The sequence below is a fragment of the Malurus melanocephalus genome, unplaced genomic scaffold, assembly GCF_030028575.1.
Source record: "Malurus melanocephalus ecotype Western Australia unplaced genomic scaffold, MMel_1.1 scaffold_0, whole genome shotgun sequence".
Taxonomy (NCBI): domain Eukaryota; kingdom Metazoa; phylum Chordata; class Aves; order Passeriformes; family Maluridae; genus Malurus; species Malurus melanocephalus.
The window spans coordinates 1,656,776-1,675,385 of NW_026623232.1; the positions used below are offsets into that span (position 1 = coordinate 1,656,776).

The 18,610-nt window shown below is 39.6% G+C and overlaps 1 protein-coding gene across 4 annotated transcripts in view; it reads left to right on the top strand.

The window, feature by feature from the left end:
* Positions 1–557: 557 nt before the first annotated feature.
* Positions 558–18,610, top strand: part of ARHGAP5 (Rho GTPase activating protein 5) — a 44,276-nt gene continuing 26,223 nt past the window's right edge. For 2 of the 4 annotated variants that reach the window (XM_057389820.1, XM_057389991.1), the window contains exons 1-3: positions 559–840; positions 7,981–8,087; positions 11,532–15,426. In XM_057389820.1, the coding sequence (XP_057245803.1) occupies positions 11,704–15,426 (3,723 nt within the window). In that variant the 5' untranslated portion in view covers positions 559–840; positions 7,981–8,087; positions 11,532–11,703. Of the gene's footprint in view, positions 841–7,980; positions 8,088–11,531; positions 15,427–18,610 lie in introns of all 4 variants that reach the window. The other 2 variants (XM_057390077.1, XM_057389911.1) reach the window with 2 other exon arrangements.

The following is an 18,610-nucleotide window of genomic DNA, read 5'->3' on the forward strand; positions in this document are numbered from 1 at the left end:
CTGGGAAATGTCGTGAAAAGTAACAGGCGGTCAGGTAGGAGAGGAACTGGGRACACACAGGACTAAAGCAGCATTTTGGCATCTTTTAATGCTATCCTAGTCAACGGCCAATTACCTCCTAGGAGGCACCGCTCCTGGCTGCAGGTTTAGGGTAGGCCCCCGCTTAGGCTGGCCCCCACCCGGCAGAGCCGGTGGCTCGGGAACAAGTCCGTGGCTGCCCGCATACCTCGGAGCCGCTCTCACGCTGGGGTGCCGCGSCATCCCGGCCTGCGCCGCTGCCCGGGGCGGGCCTCGAACCCGCGTCCCTCTGACTCCCGGCTCACCGCGCTACTCGCACGGCTACCAGGGCGCGAGCGGGTGCGCGCCGCGCGCGCCCCCGCACGGGCCAGGGAGGACGGAGAGGCGGGGCGGCGCGCGTGCGCGCGCAGCTGGGTGCCGGCCGCGCGCGCCCTCCCAGGCTTCCCAGGGAATCCAGCGGCAGCAGGAAGAGGCTCTTTCCCGCGCACGCGCAGCTGGCCGGGCGGGCGCGCGCTGAGCCGCGGCGGCGGGAGGGAGGGGGGAGGGGAGGGAAGCTGCTGAGGTAAAGTTAGGGGGAGAGAGAGACTCCGTCAGCCAAGCGAGAGCCGGGGAGGCTCGGCGGCCGCCATTACTGAGCGCCGGGGAGAGAGCGGAGAGGCGGGACGGGGCTGCGGCGGCCGGGAGCCGTCGGGAGCTGCGGGCCGGAGAGCGGAGACAGCCCCGCGGGGAGGAAAAGCCGCCGGGGGCGCCGGCGTGGAGAGAGCGTCCCGGGAATGCTGCCGCTCCCGCCGCCGCCGAGGAGCCGGATCCCGACGGCGCGAGGTGAGGGGAGGAATGCGGTCCCGTGGGAGCCGGCCCGGCCTGGAGCGGGGCGGCCGGCCCGGCAGGCGGAAGGGGAGCGGGGGGAGGAGGCGGCTGCAGCCCGGCGAGCTGGCGCGGCGGCCGCTGGCTGTAACCAGTTCGGAGGGCTGGGGCCGCGTGCGGAGCGGGCACCGGCCCCGCGCCCCCGCCCGGCCCCCTCGGCCCCGCCGCGCCGCGGAGGGCAGGCGGGAAGGGCAGGGAGCGGRGTGCCTGGTCCCAGACAGGTGATGAAGGCCTGAGCGATGGGAGGGTCTGAGCCTGCTGTACGAGGCTGCCAGCTGGTCACGGCTCTCTAGGGAGGGAGGAAGGCAGGAAGGGAAGCTTCCCTGCTCCTCTCTTCTTCCTTCCTCATTCTCTTCTTTTGCCTACTCCTTTAGCTTCCTCCCTTCTTCCATTCCCACTACCTTCCCCCCCTTTTCTCCTTTCTCTTTACTTATTTTCGTCCTCATTACCCCCTTCTACTCATTCACGCCTTCTCTGTTCTTTGCTTCCTCTACTAAATTCGAACAGTTGTCCATTCCCCTCCTCCTTCCTTTCACCTTCAAATACTGCTCGATATTAAATTTCAGAAAACTTCACTCCTAATGATGTGTGTGCCTTTCTGTTTTTCCACCAGGTGGATTTTAAGGCTTTGGAATAGGGTAGCCAGTTGCAGTGTTGCAGCTTTCAAGCATTTTGATTCCCTTCAACCAGCATAACCTTTAGACTCTCTCCACCCAAGGGAATCACCAGAGACRTACAGATGTAATGCGATGGTGTTGTAAATATAAGACGTAAGGAATATGAAACACTGCCTTAATTATAAATAGAAGCAGGACTATATAGTTATAAAAGGAAGACATACTTGTCACCTTCTCCCGATAATACACCCCACCCCTCTGTACCCCCTCTTTTGCTCTCTCCAGTATTGCTTTTGATATCAGTGTGGAATATTTCCTTAATAAGTAGGAGGGAAACGTTTTTAATCTAGACCAAAATAGGCCTGTGGGGGTATGTGTGTATTCTTTAGTTTAGTGTCATGCAGATAAACTGGAGGATTTTTTTTTTTCTGAATAAAGATCCTTGACAGAAATTTGAAAACTCTACACTGCAGAGTAAAAGCAGTAGAGAGAGAACAGCGTTGGCTGGTCAATTGGACGTCCATTTTAAACCTGTGCATTGAAGCCAGTTGCAGCACTGATGCTTGTATACTTACTTCATAAAGAAATGAGGAGATAATAGATGGCTTTTTTTTCAATTGTGCTGTCTTACCTTCTGAAGGGTCTTCAACATGACAGTTGTTTTCAGCAGTGACATCAGTGACCAGAGTTAACTGCCTTATGAGAGAACCCATACTTATTTATAGTAGATATCTAAAGTTAGGGTACTAGAAATTTTCATCCAGGTGCATTTTTCTAAGGGCTCTTTTTCATTTGTGTGCTGCTTTGAAAATTATTTTAAAGAAGTGCTAAAATTCTTAAAATTCTATTTATAGTACTCTACTAAAACTCACTGTTACTACAGCTTTGGAAGTACGATGCAAATGTAGGGTTTTTAAAAATGTCTATAGTACTTAGGGTATCAGAAACTGTTTAAGCATTTGTTACACTAGAACAAGTTAGTGATAATGTTTGCTTTTAAGAGTGGAACACACTGAGCTGAAACAGTTTTTTTTTTCTTCTCTTCTTCTGAAGTATCCCTGTCTAAAGCAGCTGCCATTGTTGTAAAATTGTAAATTGCAACCAAATGCCTACCATTTCCTGGTATTGGACTTTAGGTAAGGTGTTGCATGTGTAACATAATCCAATTAAATACTTTAGGCTCAGACTAAATTGTTTTAAAATGCTATATTTAGTACTAACAGGACCAAATTCGCCACATGTTTTTTAAGCTGTGTGCTTTCCTAAAGCTGTAGGTGTTTCTTTTTCCTTGTGCAGACTTTGTAGAAAAGAAAGGCATTAATCATAATAATAGATCGCTCTGTGCAAGTTTCCCTGTTGGGACTTGTTATTTGAGTAGATGATGCAAAAATAATTCTGTTCCGCTTAATAAAGATATTGAAAGGATGCTGACGATATCTTAAGGCTTCCAAAAGTACCTTCTTGACATAAGATAAATCCCATGTACTGGCATCCTTCAGGAATATTTCGCGTAAAACTTTACAAAGCACTCCACATCACTCCGTTTAGCAGATTGTTCCGCGGTGTGTCCTTAGGGTTCTGTGCAAAGGCGTTCTTGGGGGGTGACACTTCCTGACCTTCTCCCAGAGAATGGCAGTTTGGAGGCCAAAAACCCATCACTAAGTTCTGCTGGCACGGTTCGGTCGSGCGAACTGCGAACAGCCCCATTTGTGGCCGTGACGTAGCTGTGCGAGCGGAGCCCGTGGTGCATTCCTGCTCGGTGATAAGGAAGGAATGCTTTCCAGAGGGGCCTGCGTCCCGCGGCCGGGGCTCGCGCCGCCAGGGGGCTTTGTCCGCGCGGCGCTGGCGGGCGCGGGGCTGCCGGATCCGTGCCCGCTCCGTGCCCGCTCCGTGCCCGCTCCGTGCCCGCTCCGTGCCCGCTCCGTGTCCCCCCTGCCCCCGCGGGGAGCGCAGCTCGGGTTAGGGGCTCCCACTGACGCCGAGAGTTCCGCATTAGCGCTCCCAGGGCTTTTGCCCTCCCTCTATCTGTGTTACGTCTCTCCTAGTGGACGCACAAAATACTTAATCACTCTTTAATCACTCTTTGTTTGGTTGTTTYTTTTTCTCTTTTACTCTGAGATTTTTTTTAGCCTAAAGGTCAGTGTAAGTGAGCGAGAAGAGTATTGCATTTTACAGATTGTTTGAAGCATCTCATCACTTCCACATTATTCCACATAAATATTTAGTGAAATATTTAAAGAAAAGTGAGTTCATAATTCCTCGTGAGAAAATCTGAAACAATTGTAGTGAAGTTATTTTGAATTTGCATGTTGACTGTGTTTTTCTAGTCACTAACATCTATTGGAAAACAAAAGAATTAATCTGTGTCTGGTTCAGCACATTACATTTTGTGGTAAATAAGAATAATTTATTTGGCTTTGAGTTAAAATTCCCACACATTTTTGCAGTTCTGTATCAGTTGACATTCAAATATGACAGAAGAATGTTTGCATTTAAGAAAGCAAAACCAATACCTGCATGACTATTTTTGGAAAAGTGTATGATTTTGCATTTTGGCATTTATTTCAGTTGCCTAATTTTTATGTAGAATATTGTTTACCACTTACATAAATGCCTTATCCCTTGCTCATTTTGTAATTTTAAGAAGCAGATAACCAGTGTTGTTTTACACAGGTAGAAATGGCACATATGGCTTGTACAAGGTCAAGCAACAAACTAAGCTCCATGGTGTTGAGTCYTGGATTCTATACTGCAGTTACTCATGAAGCAAAATAATAGGAAATGATCCAGATACGTGGATCGGTGAAATTAGACGTAGTTGCTGATACCATAATGTAATTTTTCTTCCTTTTTTTCTTCCAGGAAGTGCATTTTAGTCCTTTTTCTGACCTTGCCTTGATCCCTCCTTCTTWGTCTGCTTCTTTTTATTTCTGGAATTTTTATTAATTTTTTGATGGATCCCTTTTGTAAAATTTCCCCATTAGTTCTTTTGTGTTTGTCCCGAGTACCTCTGTAAATAAGCCTGGTTGGGTGACTTGTCCCAAGTAMCTTCTCTGGCCACTATATATGTTTTTGGTTGCAGTTTATCCTATGTGAAAAGTGCCATAAATAAGCATTTATTAAGCATTTATTATTTCTGTAAATTTGCACTTTCTTTCCCTCTATCCAAAGACACAGGCTTTGAACTTACATCGAATGCTTTCAGGTACTCAAAAATCTGAAGATAAGTAACTTAAGAAGTCTGAGTTCAGAATATTGCAGTGCTGGTAATTTGAACCTTTGCAGTTTACCTGTTTATTGTACCTTGATCTAATTACGTAGGTTGGTTTGGTTTTTCTCTTGTTTGTCTTTTTTTTTTTTTTGTGGAGAGCAATAATTGTAATAGGTGCCCTGGGATTGCTAGATTCCACCTAGAGAAAGGTACTTTGTTTGATTTCAGAAATAATATTTAGGCTCTGATTTAATTTTTAGTAATACACAGGTAGTCTTCAATGTATTATTAATAGAAGGCATTTAGTGAACTTAGTAGGAACTTTGAACTTTTGTTGTAATCACAGTTTTTCATCGCTTTWTAATATGAAGTTAGGGCAGTTGGGCAGTCAGGGTTTTTCCATCTCTTTTTTTTTTTTTTAAATACATTGATTACTTTTGTATGCAAAGATTTATCTAGGCTACAGAACTCCTTTAGGGAGGTAGGGATGGTAGCTGGCTATCATATTAACCAAATCTGGAATGAACAGCATGGAATCGCCCATTCTCATCCTTCATTGACCTAGCATGATTAATCTGCATACCACTTAAACGGTATTCCTTTTCAGCCAGAGGATCATTATCAAGAGCATTGCAAGATATTGTCCTTTACTGTCTTATTGTTGCTTGATTAAGCTTACTTTTTGATAAGCAATCTGGATAATGCTTTTTCTCATTGGCTGACACTTGGGTAATTGTTGTATTTACCATTATTTATGAATGAGATTTTGAGTACAGTTAATTAAGGTTGCCAGCACCTGTGAAGGCAAGAATATTGGTGTGTTTGTAAAGTGGACTGGAGACATTAAGTGTTAGGACCTCAGCAGACTTTGCTGATTTGAAATTGTTGATAAGGTGATATCCGTGTACTCTAGTTTCATTTCTAAAAAGGATTTTCACTTTAAGGGAAGATTCTTTGTGCTTGCTTGAGTGAAAACAGTAACTCTTGGTAAATACTGAATGAGAAATTACATCATTATGTTGAGGTACATAAACTTTTTTTTTAAAACGATTATAGAAGGGAAAACAGTTGAATTGATATTCTGTTTTGGGTAGATGTGCTGATGGGTCTTGGACTTTGGGTACTGTACTAAATGTTTTCCAATGCCAAGTTTAGGTTCTTAAAAAGTATGAAGTGAGGAATGACTTGGTATAAAACCTTGGTGTCAGCAGTAACTTGAATCTGGAGCTGTAACTTTCTTGGAATCATGATCCTTGATATTTTCAGTGTACAACACTTTCAGATTCCTCCTCCAAACCATCTCGGTTGAATTTGCTTCGTGATCTGCTGTGGAGGTTACAGTAACTTTCTGTTGTTGTAATCCTATACATTGCAAAGCAGACGAGGCTGTGATGGGCCTTTTATTCATGTTTGCTTTTCTTTGCATGGCCAGATAAATTACAAACACAGTTACAAGACTGTGCTGGTAGTCAGAAAATATTATTAATACACCATAAACTATTGTGTTTAGACAAACTACAGAGTGGATAAAGGACTTTCCCTGTTGGCAGCTGCTTAAAAGCAGTTCTGTAGACTCTTTCAGACAATATTTTTGCTTCAGCCATGGTAGGTCTAAAGCATTTTTAAGTTCAGAAAGCAATTTCAGCAGCAGGTATTAAGAAATTCTCAGTAAGTGAGAATATCTGTAAATTATTTTCTTGATTGTGGACTCAGCTACAAGTTCCTGTGCAGCCACAATTACTAAATAATGATTCGTGATTAACTCTTTAAGTATTTGTTACTTGCTAATAATATGACATTCTATTCTAATGTTAAGAATTTATCTCAGAACACTTCGGGAAACGTATTTATAAATAGGGCTTTCTCTGGCTTCTTAATGTGTCTGACTGATCTTATGGGGGACCTGTCTTTCAGCTTTCTCTTGTGGCAGTATCTCTCAAGCCTCAGATGCATTCTTGCAAGCAGGGACAATTTTTTCTCAGTTTGTCTGCTCTTCCACCTACTCTGAGTCCTTTAGAGTCCCCCCTGTCTGTTTCCTCATGAGCAGCTATCTTCCCTGCTCATCTAGCTGTGCCTGTAGAGGAGTGCCACAGCTCGGAGGTAAGGTCAGGGAACAGGACTTAYTGCCTGTCTTCTCTTTCAAGTGATAGAATTTAGCATTGTAGCTCAGCCAGGCTTAATGCAGGACTGATGGACTGCTGCCTATTGATTTTGGTACTGCAGGATTAGTTACTGTTGTGGTATTGGTATATTCTTTATCAGTATTGCCAAACCTCTTTTGTCCAAAAGAAATTTTACTAGAGCTTAGACTCTTTCAGTTACCTATATTATTCCTAAAGCATAGTGAAATTACTAAGAATATAACTGTAAATGGCAAAACAAGAAAAAGCTGTGCTGTTTTGATGTCGTATTTAGCACATATGCAACATGGTGCTGCATCTTGCTTAGCAATTACACCTTTCCTTAGTTAAAAATGGCTTACATAATATTCCGGTGCAAGTGCCTCAAGTTCCTTTCCTTTTCTGCATCGTAATATGTACATCACTGGCATGGCAAAATCTGGGTTTTTTGTGGATGCAAAGGGAAGAATAATGGAAGACAGTTCCATTTTTGGTTACTTTATGGTAGCATCCCTGCAGTGAGATCAGCAATTAAGAGGGTTATATTAATAATTTGTACCCTAGTTGAGAATTCAAAATCTTCAAATATAATTATACTTTCAATTTCTCATTTGTCACAGTTCGCGAGGCCATTTTACTTGTAGTACACCATTTCTAAATTAAAGGGTTTTGAGGTAGACTGTGCTATTTTCCTAGTAATAAAATACATGTTCATAGACATAGATTTGTTTTATATATTTTATACTTATTGACTATACCAACTTCATCTTACATAGCTGTGTTCTAAATAGCTTAGAATTCCAAATTATTCTGCAAGTGATTAGTGTTTTTTATAGCTCACATTCTGTTATGTTATCTGAGAAACTGTATTTTTTTTTTCAGAACAGGCTTCTGCAACCTAGGTATTATTGAAATATCAGGTTGAAATTCAAGTCACAGTCACTTAAGAACTCTTTCCTCTCTCAAATATTAATAGGTGTGCTTGCAGGATTTAAACCCTGTAAACTTAGACAAAGACCAGCTTGAGCTCTTGAGTTTTGTCTATGGTTTTAAAATAAGGAAAAAAAATTCTTAAGCTTAGGTGAAGTGCATTGCTGCTTCTGCCTTCATAAACTTGAAACTGTTAATGGTTCTTATTTTTTGTTTTCAGATCCCTCAGGGAAGGACTTACTGAAGGGCACTGTTTAAATGTGTGACATTACTGCAGGAAAATCACAGCAGGGTAGTCATCGTGCTTTACACCTCTTTTTCCTAAGGGTAAGTTTGGGCCTTAGGTCTTTATAATCTTTTATTTAAGGGGGAAGTTGGGTAAATAAGTACAAGATGCTACCTTATTTTCTTTGTAACTACACTTGGAAATCTAAAAGTCTGTAGACACAAGGTCCTACAGTGCGTGTGTGGCTGGTCAGAGRTTCTCCTGCAGTGATGTCAAATACTTTTTATCTTCTGAGTGCCTCAGAATTTTCTGTTTAAACATAGACATATTATTTTCAATCCTAAGGTTGAAATTAGTTGGGAAAATCAAAAACCCCCTCATCTGAATCTGTAACAAAGGTGGGGAGGAAGGTTCAATGAATTTAGTGTTTACAATTCGTTATAATTGAATTAGGCAGATTGAACTAAGATAATGGAACTAACTTAAAATGAATTTCCAGTAGAAAACTATAAAGTACCTTTACGTTAATGGTATAGTGAAATGAAAAATCTTCTATTTGGAGAACAATTTAATGATGATTACATATTAAATGTGAAGCCATTGTAATGCCAGATTTTGATCAGTTTTATTACGTAATTAACATGGATTTCATTCTGTAACTTTGTACAATCAGTGCAAAGTAGTAACTGTATTTAAAAAAACCAAAGTGACACTGGTTTTAAATATCTTCAGTGATTCAACTTCCACTATGGTGAAAGTCTGCCATGTCAGAACTTCGATGAGAGACTGACGAGTTTGTTTTCCCTTTGTCAGTGTCCTCTTTCACCTTATTCTTTGTACTCACTTGCTTAAAAATGTATTGATTTAACAAAACATTTTATAGATGGAGGAGGAACAACCTTTGCTGCATGAGGATGTAGAGTATCTGAAAGTATTGATTGTTTCTTATAAACTAATTGCAAATTGACAGTGTCTTCCTGATGAAATGATATAACCCTGTGGATGAAGATTTTTGTGTTCTGCTGTAGCCTACATGAGATCTGTATTGTGCTGTGGCAAACAGAAAACATTTTATAGTGAAAGTGCTGACTAAATTTCTCATTCTAACAGTTTGAATGATGCTACTATGATAAGCTTTGCTTTTGAAAGAAAACACTGGGTTTATTTGTAGTAATATAAATACTACTTGTAAAAGATGCTAAGTGTTTTTATTCCCMGACCCATTTTCTGTTAGCTCCAAATTCTGTGTTTTAAGAATATAATGAACACAGTGGAAATAGTGAAAAGCAAAATTTAAAATACAAGTTGTATTCCTGAATGTGTCTTTGAGTAATCTGATTTAGACAAAAAAGAATTCTAAAGTCTGGCATAAAAGTTACAGTCTTCTCAATATAAAAGATCTCAAGTATAAAAATCTCATTATTTCATAATGAAGTTGATGCTTCTTTTCTTAAAAAAAMCCCTTATTTCTATAACTAAAAGCTTGTTTCATGTATGTGGTTTGTATTTTATATTTTGGTTAGTTAATTGTTGCTAGGAATGACAAAGTACATTTATGTTGTTACTTTGTGCTCTACAAATGTAAAAGCAAATATATTAAGTACAGTAATATCAACCTTTCATTTATAGTGCCATGTAATAGTTGTCTTTTTACCAAGAAAATGAGAAGTATTTTTATCAAAATATTTTCACAGAGTACAGAACAGTGTAGGTTGGAAGAGACCTCTCAATGTCCAGCCTCCCTGCTTAAGTAGGGTCACCTAGGGCAGGTTGCCCAGGTGTTTGTCCAGGTGTCTTTTGAATATCTTTAGTGCAGAAGCCTCTCTGGGCAAACCAGACCAGTGCTCAGTCACCTTCGCAGTAAAAAACGTGTTTCCTGATGTTCATATGGCATCTTCTGTACTTCAGTCTGTGCCCATGGCTTCCTGTCCTGTCCCTGGACACCACTGAAGAGAGTCTGGCTCTGCTTTCTTTGCACCTTTCCTCCAAATATTTGTACACACTGCTGAGATCTTCCCTGAATCTTCACTTCCCCATGTTAAACAGTCCTAGCTCTCCTAGCCTTTCCTTAAATAAGAGATGCTCTGGTGCTTTAACCTCTTGTTGCATTCTCCAGTAGTTCTGTATCTTTCTTGTACTGTAGAACTGGACATAGTGCATCAGGTGTGGCCTTACCAGTGCTGTGAAGAGGGGAAGGTTCACCTGCCTTGACTTCGTGGCAGTGCTTTATCTAATGCTGCCCAGGGTACTGTTAGCCTTGTTTGCCACAAGTGCACACCACTGTGTTGTATTCATGTCCTCTGGGATCCCCAGGTCCCCTTCTGTACAGCTGCCCTCCAGGCATGTGGCTCCCAGCAGATACCGGTCCATGGGATTATTTGTCCCTGCATTCAGAACTGTATCACCTAGTCTTCCCAATTTTRTCATCAGCAGACTTGGTGAGGGTACATTCTCCCCCATCATCCAAGTCATTAATGAAGATATTGAATAGTATTGGACCCAGTACTGGCCTGTGGAGTGCTCTGCTATTTACTGGCCCCCAACTAGATTTCATGCCACTCATCACATTCTTCTGGGATCAGTCATTTGGGTGTTCTATTTTTTCTGTTTTCCTCATAATGTAATTCATTCAAAACGAGCAAATACCATTCCATTTGCAGGATGCATGCAAGCAAAGTCTTCTGATTATTAACTGAGTTAGTGGTAATTGTTATACTTGATGACAGCTTCAATAATGCCATGGAACCTTGTAGTAATTGTGCAAATCTGAATGTAGATATGGTTGTTTTTGTTTACTTAAAGGAAGTTAAWAAAAGTTCGTTTTTTCATAGAGACAGAAGGAATGACACAACACTGTAGTCCTAAAATAGATACATAAGTCCTACTCTTAGTATTTGTATGATATTTGTGTTTTTCTGTAGAATTCAGGTTCAAAACATCTCCTTAAAAGCAGTTTGCTATTGGCATAGAAATAGTCAACTTCTGCAGATAGGTAGCAGCTGAGCCATGTGGCCAGCTTCCAGCTTTTACAGCTACTTGTTTGGAAATTTTCTTTACTTTAACCTAAGCCCAGATCTACAAATGCTCATAAAAGTAATGTTATTCATGCAGATGAGCATGATATCTAGTGGAATGTGATTTTTAAATAGAAATATGTGAATACCGGGTTGGGATTACAGTTTTTACGTTGTATTTTTGCTTTTTAGTGCCCAGTATTCATAAGCTAAGGAAGGAAACACTAATTTTGGGGTTTGGGTGTGGATTTTCTTTTTTTTGAAGTATGCTGATCAGCTACCAAAACTGATGACGAGCTATTCCTAAACTATGCTTAAAAYCTGTGTATTTTTAAGTTTGTAGTATAAATAGCATTAACATTACTGAATGATGAATTTAAGATCTCACTGAAAGTAGTTGTAGAATTTTCATATACCTAGAAAATCAGGTGATCAAGCAAAAGTGCTTCTTAAAATCTCTATTCACTCATGAATATTATAAAGAAATACCTGCAATCTTGAAAAATTTTTTCTTCTCTCTGTATTTTTTAGGAAGATGATCCTCCTTGTCCTGGTTGTCTGAGGTTCTCTTAATTACAAGCTGAAGCAGGAACAACTGAAAGTGATTTCTAGAACCCTGGATATACAAATTTGTAGGAACCTTCTCCAGAATGAAATCCACATATAGTTACCTTGATAATTGCAAAAGGATGAGAGGAAAGTTATGATGGCAAAAAACAAAGAGCCACGCCCCCCATCTTATACTATTAGTGTTGTTGGACTGTCTGGAACTGAAAAGGATAAAGGTAATTGTGGAGTCGGAAAGTCATGTTTGTGCAATAGATTCGTTCGTTCAAAAGCAGATGAATATTATCCTGAGCATACCTCTGTGCTTAGCACAATTGACTTTGGAGGAAGAGTTGTTAACAATGATCACTTTTTGTACTGGGGTGACGTAACGCAAAGTGGTGAGGATGGAATTGARTGCAGAATTCATGTAATTGAACAGACTGAGTTCATTGATGATCAGACTTTTTTGCCRCATCGGAGTACGAATTTACAACCGTACATAAAACGTGCAGCTGCCTCCAAACTGCAGTCCGCAGAAAAACTAATGTACATTTGCACAGATCAGCTAGGCTTGGAGCAAGACTTTGAGCAAAAACAAATGCCTGAAGGGAAATTAAATGTAGATGGGTTTTTATTGTGCATTGACGTAAGCCAAGGATGCAATAGGAAGTTTGATGATCAACTTAAATTTGTGAATAATCTTTATATACAGCTCTCAAAATCTAAAAAACCCATAATAATAGCAGCAACAAAATGTGATGAATGTGTGGATCATTATCTGCGAGAGGTTCAGGCCTTTGCTTCAAATAAGAAGAACCTTGTAGTAGTGGAAACATCAGCAAGATTCAACGTTAATGTTGAAACATGTTTTACTGCACTGGTACAAATGATGGATAAAACTCGTGGTAAACCTAAAATAATCCCCTATCTGGATGCCTATAAAACTCAAAGACAGTTAGTTGTTACGGCAACAGATAAGTTTGAAAAACTTGTCCAAACTGTGAGAGACTATCATGCAACTTGGAAAACTGTTAGTAACAAACTGAAGAACCACCCTGATTATGAAGAGTACATAAATTTGGAAGGAACAAAAAAGGCCAAAAATACATTTTCAAAACACATAGAGCAACTTAAACAGGAACACATTAGAAAGAGAAAGGAAGAATACATTAATGCATTGCCAAGAGCTCTTAATACTCTTCTATCAAATCTTGATGAGATTGAACTTTTGAGCTGGTCAGAAGCCTTGAAGGTAATGGAGAAAAGGCCTGACTTCCAGTCCTGTTTTGTAGTGCTTGAAAAAACACCCTGGGATGAAACTGACCACATAGATAAAGTGAATGACAGAAGGATTCCATTTGACCTTCTCACTACCCTAGAGGCAGAAAAAGTTTATCAAAACCATGTGCAGCATCTYATATCCGAAAAAAGAAGGGTTGAAATGAAAGAGAAATTCAAAAAAACTCTTGAGAAAATTCAATTCATTTCACCCGGACAGCCATGGGAAGAAGTTATATGTTTTGTGGTGGAGGACGAAGCATTCAAATACATCACTGATGCAGATAGTAAGGAAGTGTATGGTAGGCATCAGAGGGAGATTGTTGAAAAAGCCAAAGAGGAGTTTCAGGAAATGCTTTTTGAACATTCAGAGCTATTTTATGATCTGGATCTTAATGCAACACCAAGTACAGATAAAATGAGTGAAATTCATGCAGTTCTGAGTGAAGAGCCTAGATACAAAGCTTTACAGAAACTTGCACCTGATAGAGAATCTCTTCTGCTCAAGCACATAGGATTTGTTTATCACCCAACTAAAGAAACTTGTCTCAGCGGCCAAAACTGCATGGACATAAAAGTAGAAGAGTTACTTGCCAACAGTCTTCTGCAATTAGACCATGGACGCTCAAATTTATACCATGATAGTGCCAACATTGATAAAATCAATCTTTTCATTTTGGGCAAAGATGGCCTTGCACAAGAATTGGCAAATGAAATTCGGACACAATCCACTGATGATGAATATGCATTAGATGGAAAAATATATGAACTAGATCTTAGACCAGTTGATGCCAAATCGCCGTACCTGCTGACTCAGTTGTGGACCTCAGCCTTCAAACCACATGGTTGTTTCTGCGTGTTTAACTCTATTGAATCACTGAATTTTATTGGGGAGTGCATTGGAAAAATAAGGATCGAGGCATCTCAGATAAGGAGAGACAAGTATATGGCTAATCTTTCATTTACATTAATATTGGCTAACCAGAGGGACAGTGTTAGCAAGAATCTACCTATTCTGAGACATCAGGGACAGCAGTTGGCTAACAAGTTACAGTGTCCTTTTATAGATGTGCCTGCTGGTACATATCCACGCAAATTTAATGAGGCCCAAATCAAACAAGCTCTGAGGGGAGTACTGGAAGCAGTTAAACACAATTTTGATGTTGTAAGTCCAGTTCCCACCATTAAAGATCTGTCAGAGGCTGACTTAAGGATTGTCATGTGTGCCATGTGTGGTGATCCGTTCAGTGTGGATCTTATTCTTTCACCTTTTCTTGATTCTCACTCCTGTAGTGCTGCTCAGGCTGGCCAGAATAATTCTTTGATGCTCGATAAAATAATAGGTGAAAAGAGGCGTCGAATACAGATAACTATATTATCATATCATTCTTCAATTGGTGTAAGGAAAGATGAACTTGTTCATGGATATATACTGGTCTACTCTGCAAAACGAAAAGCWTCCATGGGAATGCTTCGGGCATTTCTTTCTGAAGTTCAGGATACGATTCCTGTCCAGTTGGTGGCTGTTACTGATAGCCAGGTGGACTTCTTTGAGAATGAAGCGATCAAGGAACTCATGACTGAAGGAGAACACATAGCAACAGAAATTACTGCGAAGTTTACAGCTTTATATTCATTATCTCAATATCATCGGCAAACCGAGGTTTTCACGTTATTCTTCAGTGATGTATTAGAGAAGAAAAACATGATTGAAAGTTCCTACATGTCAGACAGCACAAGGGAATCAACTCATACGAGTGAGGATGTTTTCCCAAGATCTCCGAGAGGAAGTTCCCTTGACTATAATTACCCAGATTCCGAGGATGATGCCGAAGGACCACCACCTTACAGTCCTATTGGTGATGATGTAAGGTTACTCCCAGCACCTAGTGATCGTTCAAAATACCGACTGGATTTGGAAGGAAATGAATATCCTGTTCACAGTACACCAATCAATTGTCATGACCATGAACGCAACCATAAAGTGCCTCCTCCGATAAAACCGAAACCACTCGTTCCAAGAACAAATGTGAAAAAACTGGATCCTAACCTCCTAAAAACAATTGAGGCAGGTATTGGCAAAAACCCCAGGAAACAACCTTCTCGAGTGCCTGCGGCACCACCAGAAGATGCAGACCAATCTGACAACTATGCTGAACCTATTGACACTATTTACAAACATAAAGGCTTTGCAGATGATATCTATGCGGTTCCAGAGGATAGTCAGAATCGTATTATAAAAGTTCGAAACTCAATTGTTATAAATAGCCAAGGTGAGGAAGAAAATGGGTTTTCTGATAGAGTATCCAAAAGTCATGGRGAAAGAAGGCCTTCAAAATACAARTATAAGTCTAAGACACTGTTTAGCAAAGCCAAGTCTTATTATAGGAGAACACATTCAGATGCAAGTGATGATGAAGCTTTTACCACCTCTAAAACTAAAAGGAAAGGAAGACATCGTGGAAGTGAGGAAGACCCACTTCTTTCACCTGTTGAAACATGGAAGGGTGGCATAGATAACCCTGCTATTACATCAGACCAGGAATTGGATGATAAAAAAATGAAAAAGAAACCCCACAAAGTAAAAGAAGATAAGAAGGTAAGTCAATTATTTTTTTCTTATAACTTCTGGTTCATTGTAAAAAGGTAAAAGACAAAGAATTGCATGCTATTTTGAAACAGGTGCTTTAAAATTTTCAAACAGTATTTATTTTTTTGTCTTAAGTTCCTATTAAGTTGCTTGAAACTAGTAAACCTTAGGGAGTGAGATGGTTTGTCTGCCTTATCAGCTGTTCAATAAATTTCAGTTATGTTCACCTCTGTAGTTATATGTGAAGGCTTCCTTCCGTCTGAGTAAGGTGGTGTTTTTATCTTAAGGAAAAAAGCTGCTGTATGAGTTGTTGAGTAGATCTGGTTGTTTTCAGTTTTCGCAATTTTCACTGTTGGAGTGACGTTTAGGGCTGGTGAATGGAGTGATTTAATTCTTTGTTGTCTATCTCTAATTCTAAAACAAATGCATGAAGAGGAATCTTTGTATAGTAGTTCTACTGACTGCTGCATTTTCCTAGTGTGGGCAAACGGGTAATCAAAATTTAGAAACAGGTAATCAAATTCAAAGTTGTACTACCTGTACGGTTCTCTATTCAAGCAGAATACAGGGAACAAAATAGGGAAATAAAGGGAAAATAATAATGTTGAAAAATGTTTAATGTTCATCATTATGCCTGAGAGTTACTTATTTTTTGTTGTACTGTCTGAAAAGTTATATCRTCAAAGTAGTGTTGTGGTGTGGGTTCTAGATGTACATTCTTTATAATTTAGATTTTAGTTTTAGGCCAGCAATCATTGTGTTGGGTATAGTTTTGACATAAAATCAGGACTGTTCCTGATTGATGAGATATTTTTTTTCTTTCTCATCTCAAAATAAGCCAACCTTTTTAATATTATCTTTTGTAGCACTTTCAAAATGTCACTTTTAGCTTAAATCTGATGGTACTTGAATAGCAGTTAGTAACAAGTTTTTTTGAAGTAGAGCATAGTTAAATTTTACTGATAGATATAATTCTTCCTGGTATGCAGCTGTGATTTGAATTACCCATGACTGATTTAAAGGGCACTAAATTTTCTTAAGGCTTACTCATAAGCATGTATAATGATGTCTTGTGGGTATAAAATGTGGGTATAAAATTATGGTTAAAAATACTTCAAAGTTATTCTTTCGGAGAAACTTAGATTTTTGAAAAAACAATGATTTACGTATTTTTAATAGAATCATTAAATACCATAAGTTGWAGGGGACACAGAAGGATCATTGAGTCCAACTCCTGGACTCCTTTTGCTTGAAATAATCTTGCAACATAGAAATTGAAATGTAGTTTCATAATCTTCCTACTGTCCCAGCTGTGTTGAGTTGAGAGAAAGTTACTCTGTAACTTAACCAAGTGTCATTGGTCCATGCGAGGGATGTTAGTGCATCACTATTCACAGATTACTTGCTGGGTTTTTTTTTGAGAGTTTTGACCCCTTGAATGTGAAACAGAGCTTGTGTACTTCCTTMTGAATATTTCTTACATCTCTTACTGATTCTTTTTCTGAATTGTTTAGCTCTATGTAAAGGGAACATAGGGTACWCATGTAATTATTCTTGTTTTAATTATGGTGATTCTGAAATACCAAAGTCATATAAACAAAATGAATTTATTTGGAAAAACTTGAAATCTGGAGTCCTAATTGTATTTTTCAAAGATTGACTTTATTTTTAAGCCCAAGTAGGATGTAACATTCTTGATACTCCTTGCATTTTTGTTGGTTGGAGATGTTGTGTTTCTGGCTGGGTTCCTTGTGAAGTGTTGCAGGAGAGACATGACTCTGCTGAAGGATTCTYATTCTGTCCTGATGCTTTCAGGATCCCAGTCTCCCAATTCACAAGATAAAATGACATAAAAGTGTGGGAACTAGGGCAAGATATAGGGAGGCAGAGAATAGATGTAGAGTGGTTGTAGGGTTCAGGTAAGGAAACTGAAGGGGAAAAGRCAGGAGTTGAGTGGGTAGGAAGGAGGAAGCAAAATTTTACCACCACTAGAGTAGGAAAATGGACAGCTGTAGTTTAGTTGACACATGTGCATCCACCTTTAAAAATCTATTGTGAACATGTGTTATTAAAGGCAGAAGTAAATACTCAGAATTGTGCTACTTATTGCTATTTCAAAGCATAAATTAAAGTATTTTACTGTGGAAATATAGCAGTGACAAATCTGTGGCAAGCAAGTAGCATTACCTGCAGGGTCATATAACATTTCTTCTTACCAAAAGAAATAATTTAAAACTCAGACCAGTTAAGTAAGTGTGCTTTGGTCAGAATTACTTGCCCATTGTTTTTGTACATAACACTGTGATAGTGTTCTTAGATCTTGTTTCATTATGCTGGTTGTCAAAACTGGAAGAGAATCATCCTTGAGCTCTTCTTCCAATTATCCCAGAAATAATTCCTCTGAAAATTTTTATCCCCTCRTTCTCACTACTCTATAAAATGCATCCAGAGCTTCTATTTCATCTGTAGCAGTGAAGAATCGTGCAATTCCTAGTTTTCACCCTTCCGTGTGGTAACCTTTCTACTGATTTTTTTTTTTTCTGGCTAGTCACCCCTAAACAGGTGAAGAGAAAATGTCTACTTCTTCACCTGAGTTTTAGAAGATTAAAAAAAAAAAAAGGAATTTTCCTCAAAAACTGTGGTTTTGAGTGATGATGAGTGAAACTGTGCATAGTATTGCAAAGGATGTTCTAACAGTGCATCATATAATCTTAATGTTTGCTGATGTCTGCTAGAAATTACTATCTGWCACAATTGTGTGATTGCACCCAACCTTTGCTTAGCTGCAGTTGCTCACTGCAACTTTAAGTCCTTTGGCCTGCTCTTGTCCTTTATAATTTCCAGGTAATGACTTCAYACTGCATAGTACAGATGGTTTATTGTATATACACACATGTATAGTACATACACCTAGAACCTTGWATTAGTTGCGCATTCCACTGCATGATTTTTCCATAACTCTATGACTTTGTCCTTTTTGTTGTTGAATATAATCTTTTTTCTGCTTCTCCTCTTGTCACTGTAGCTTCCTGTATGCCATCACCAAGTGCCTTACTGAAGTTCAGATTGGTAAAACCAACAGATGGTTGTCCTATCTTTGCCTCTAGAAAAGAAAAAGCTGAAAAGGTTGAATCAGTCCAGTGTAGTCTAATTTGTGATACACCCACCTTTATCCTATTCTACTTTATTAGCA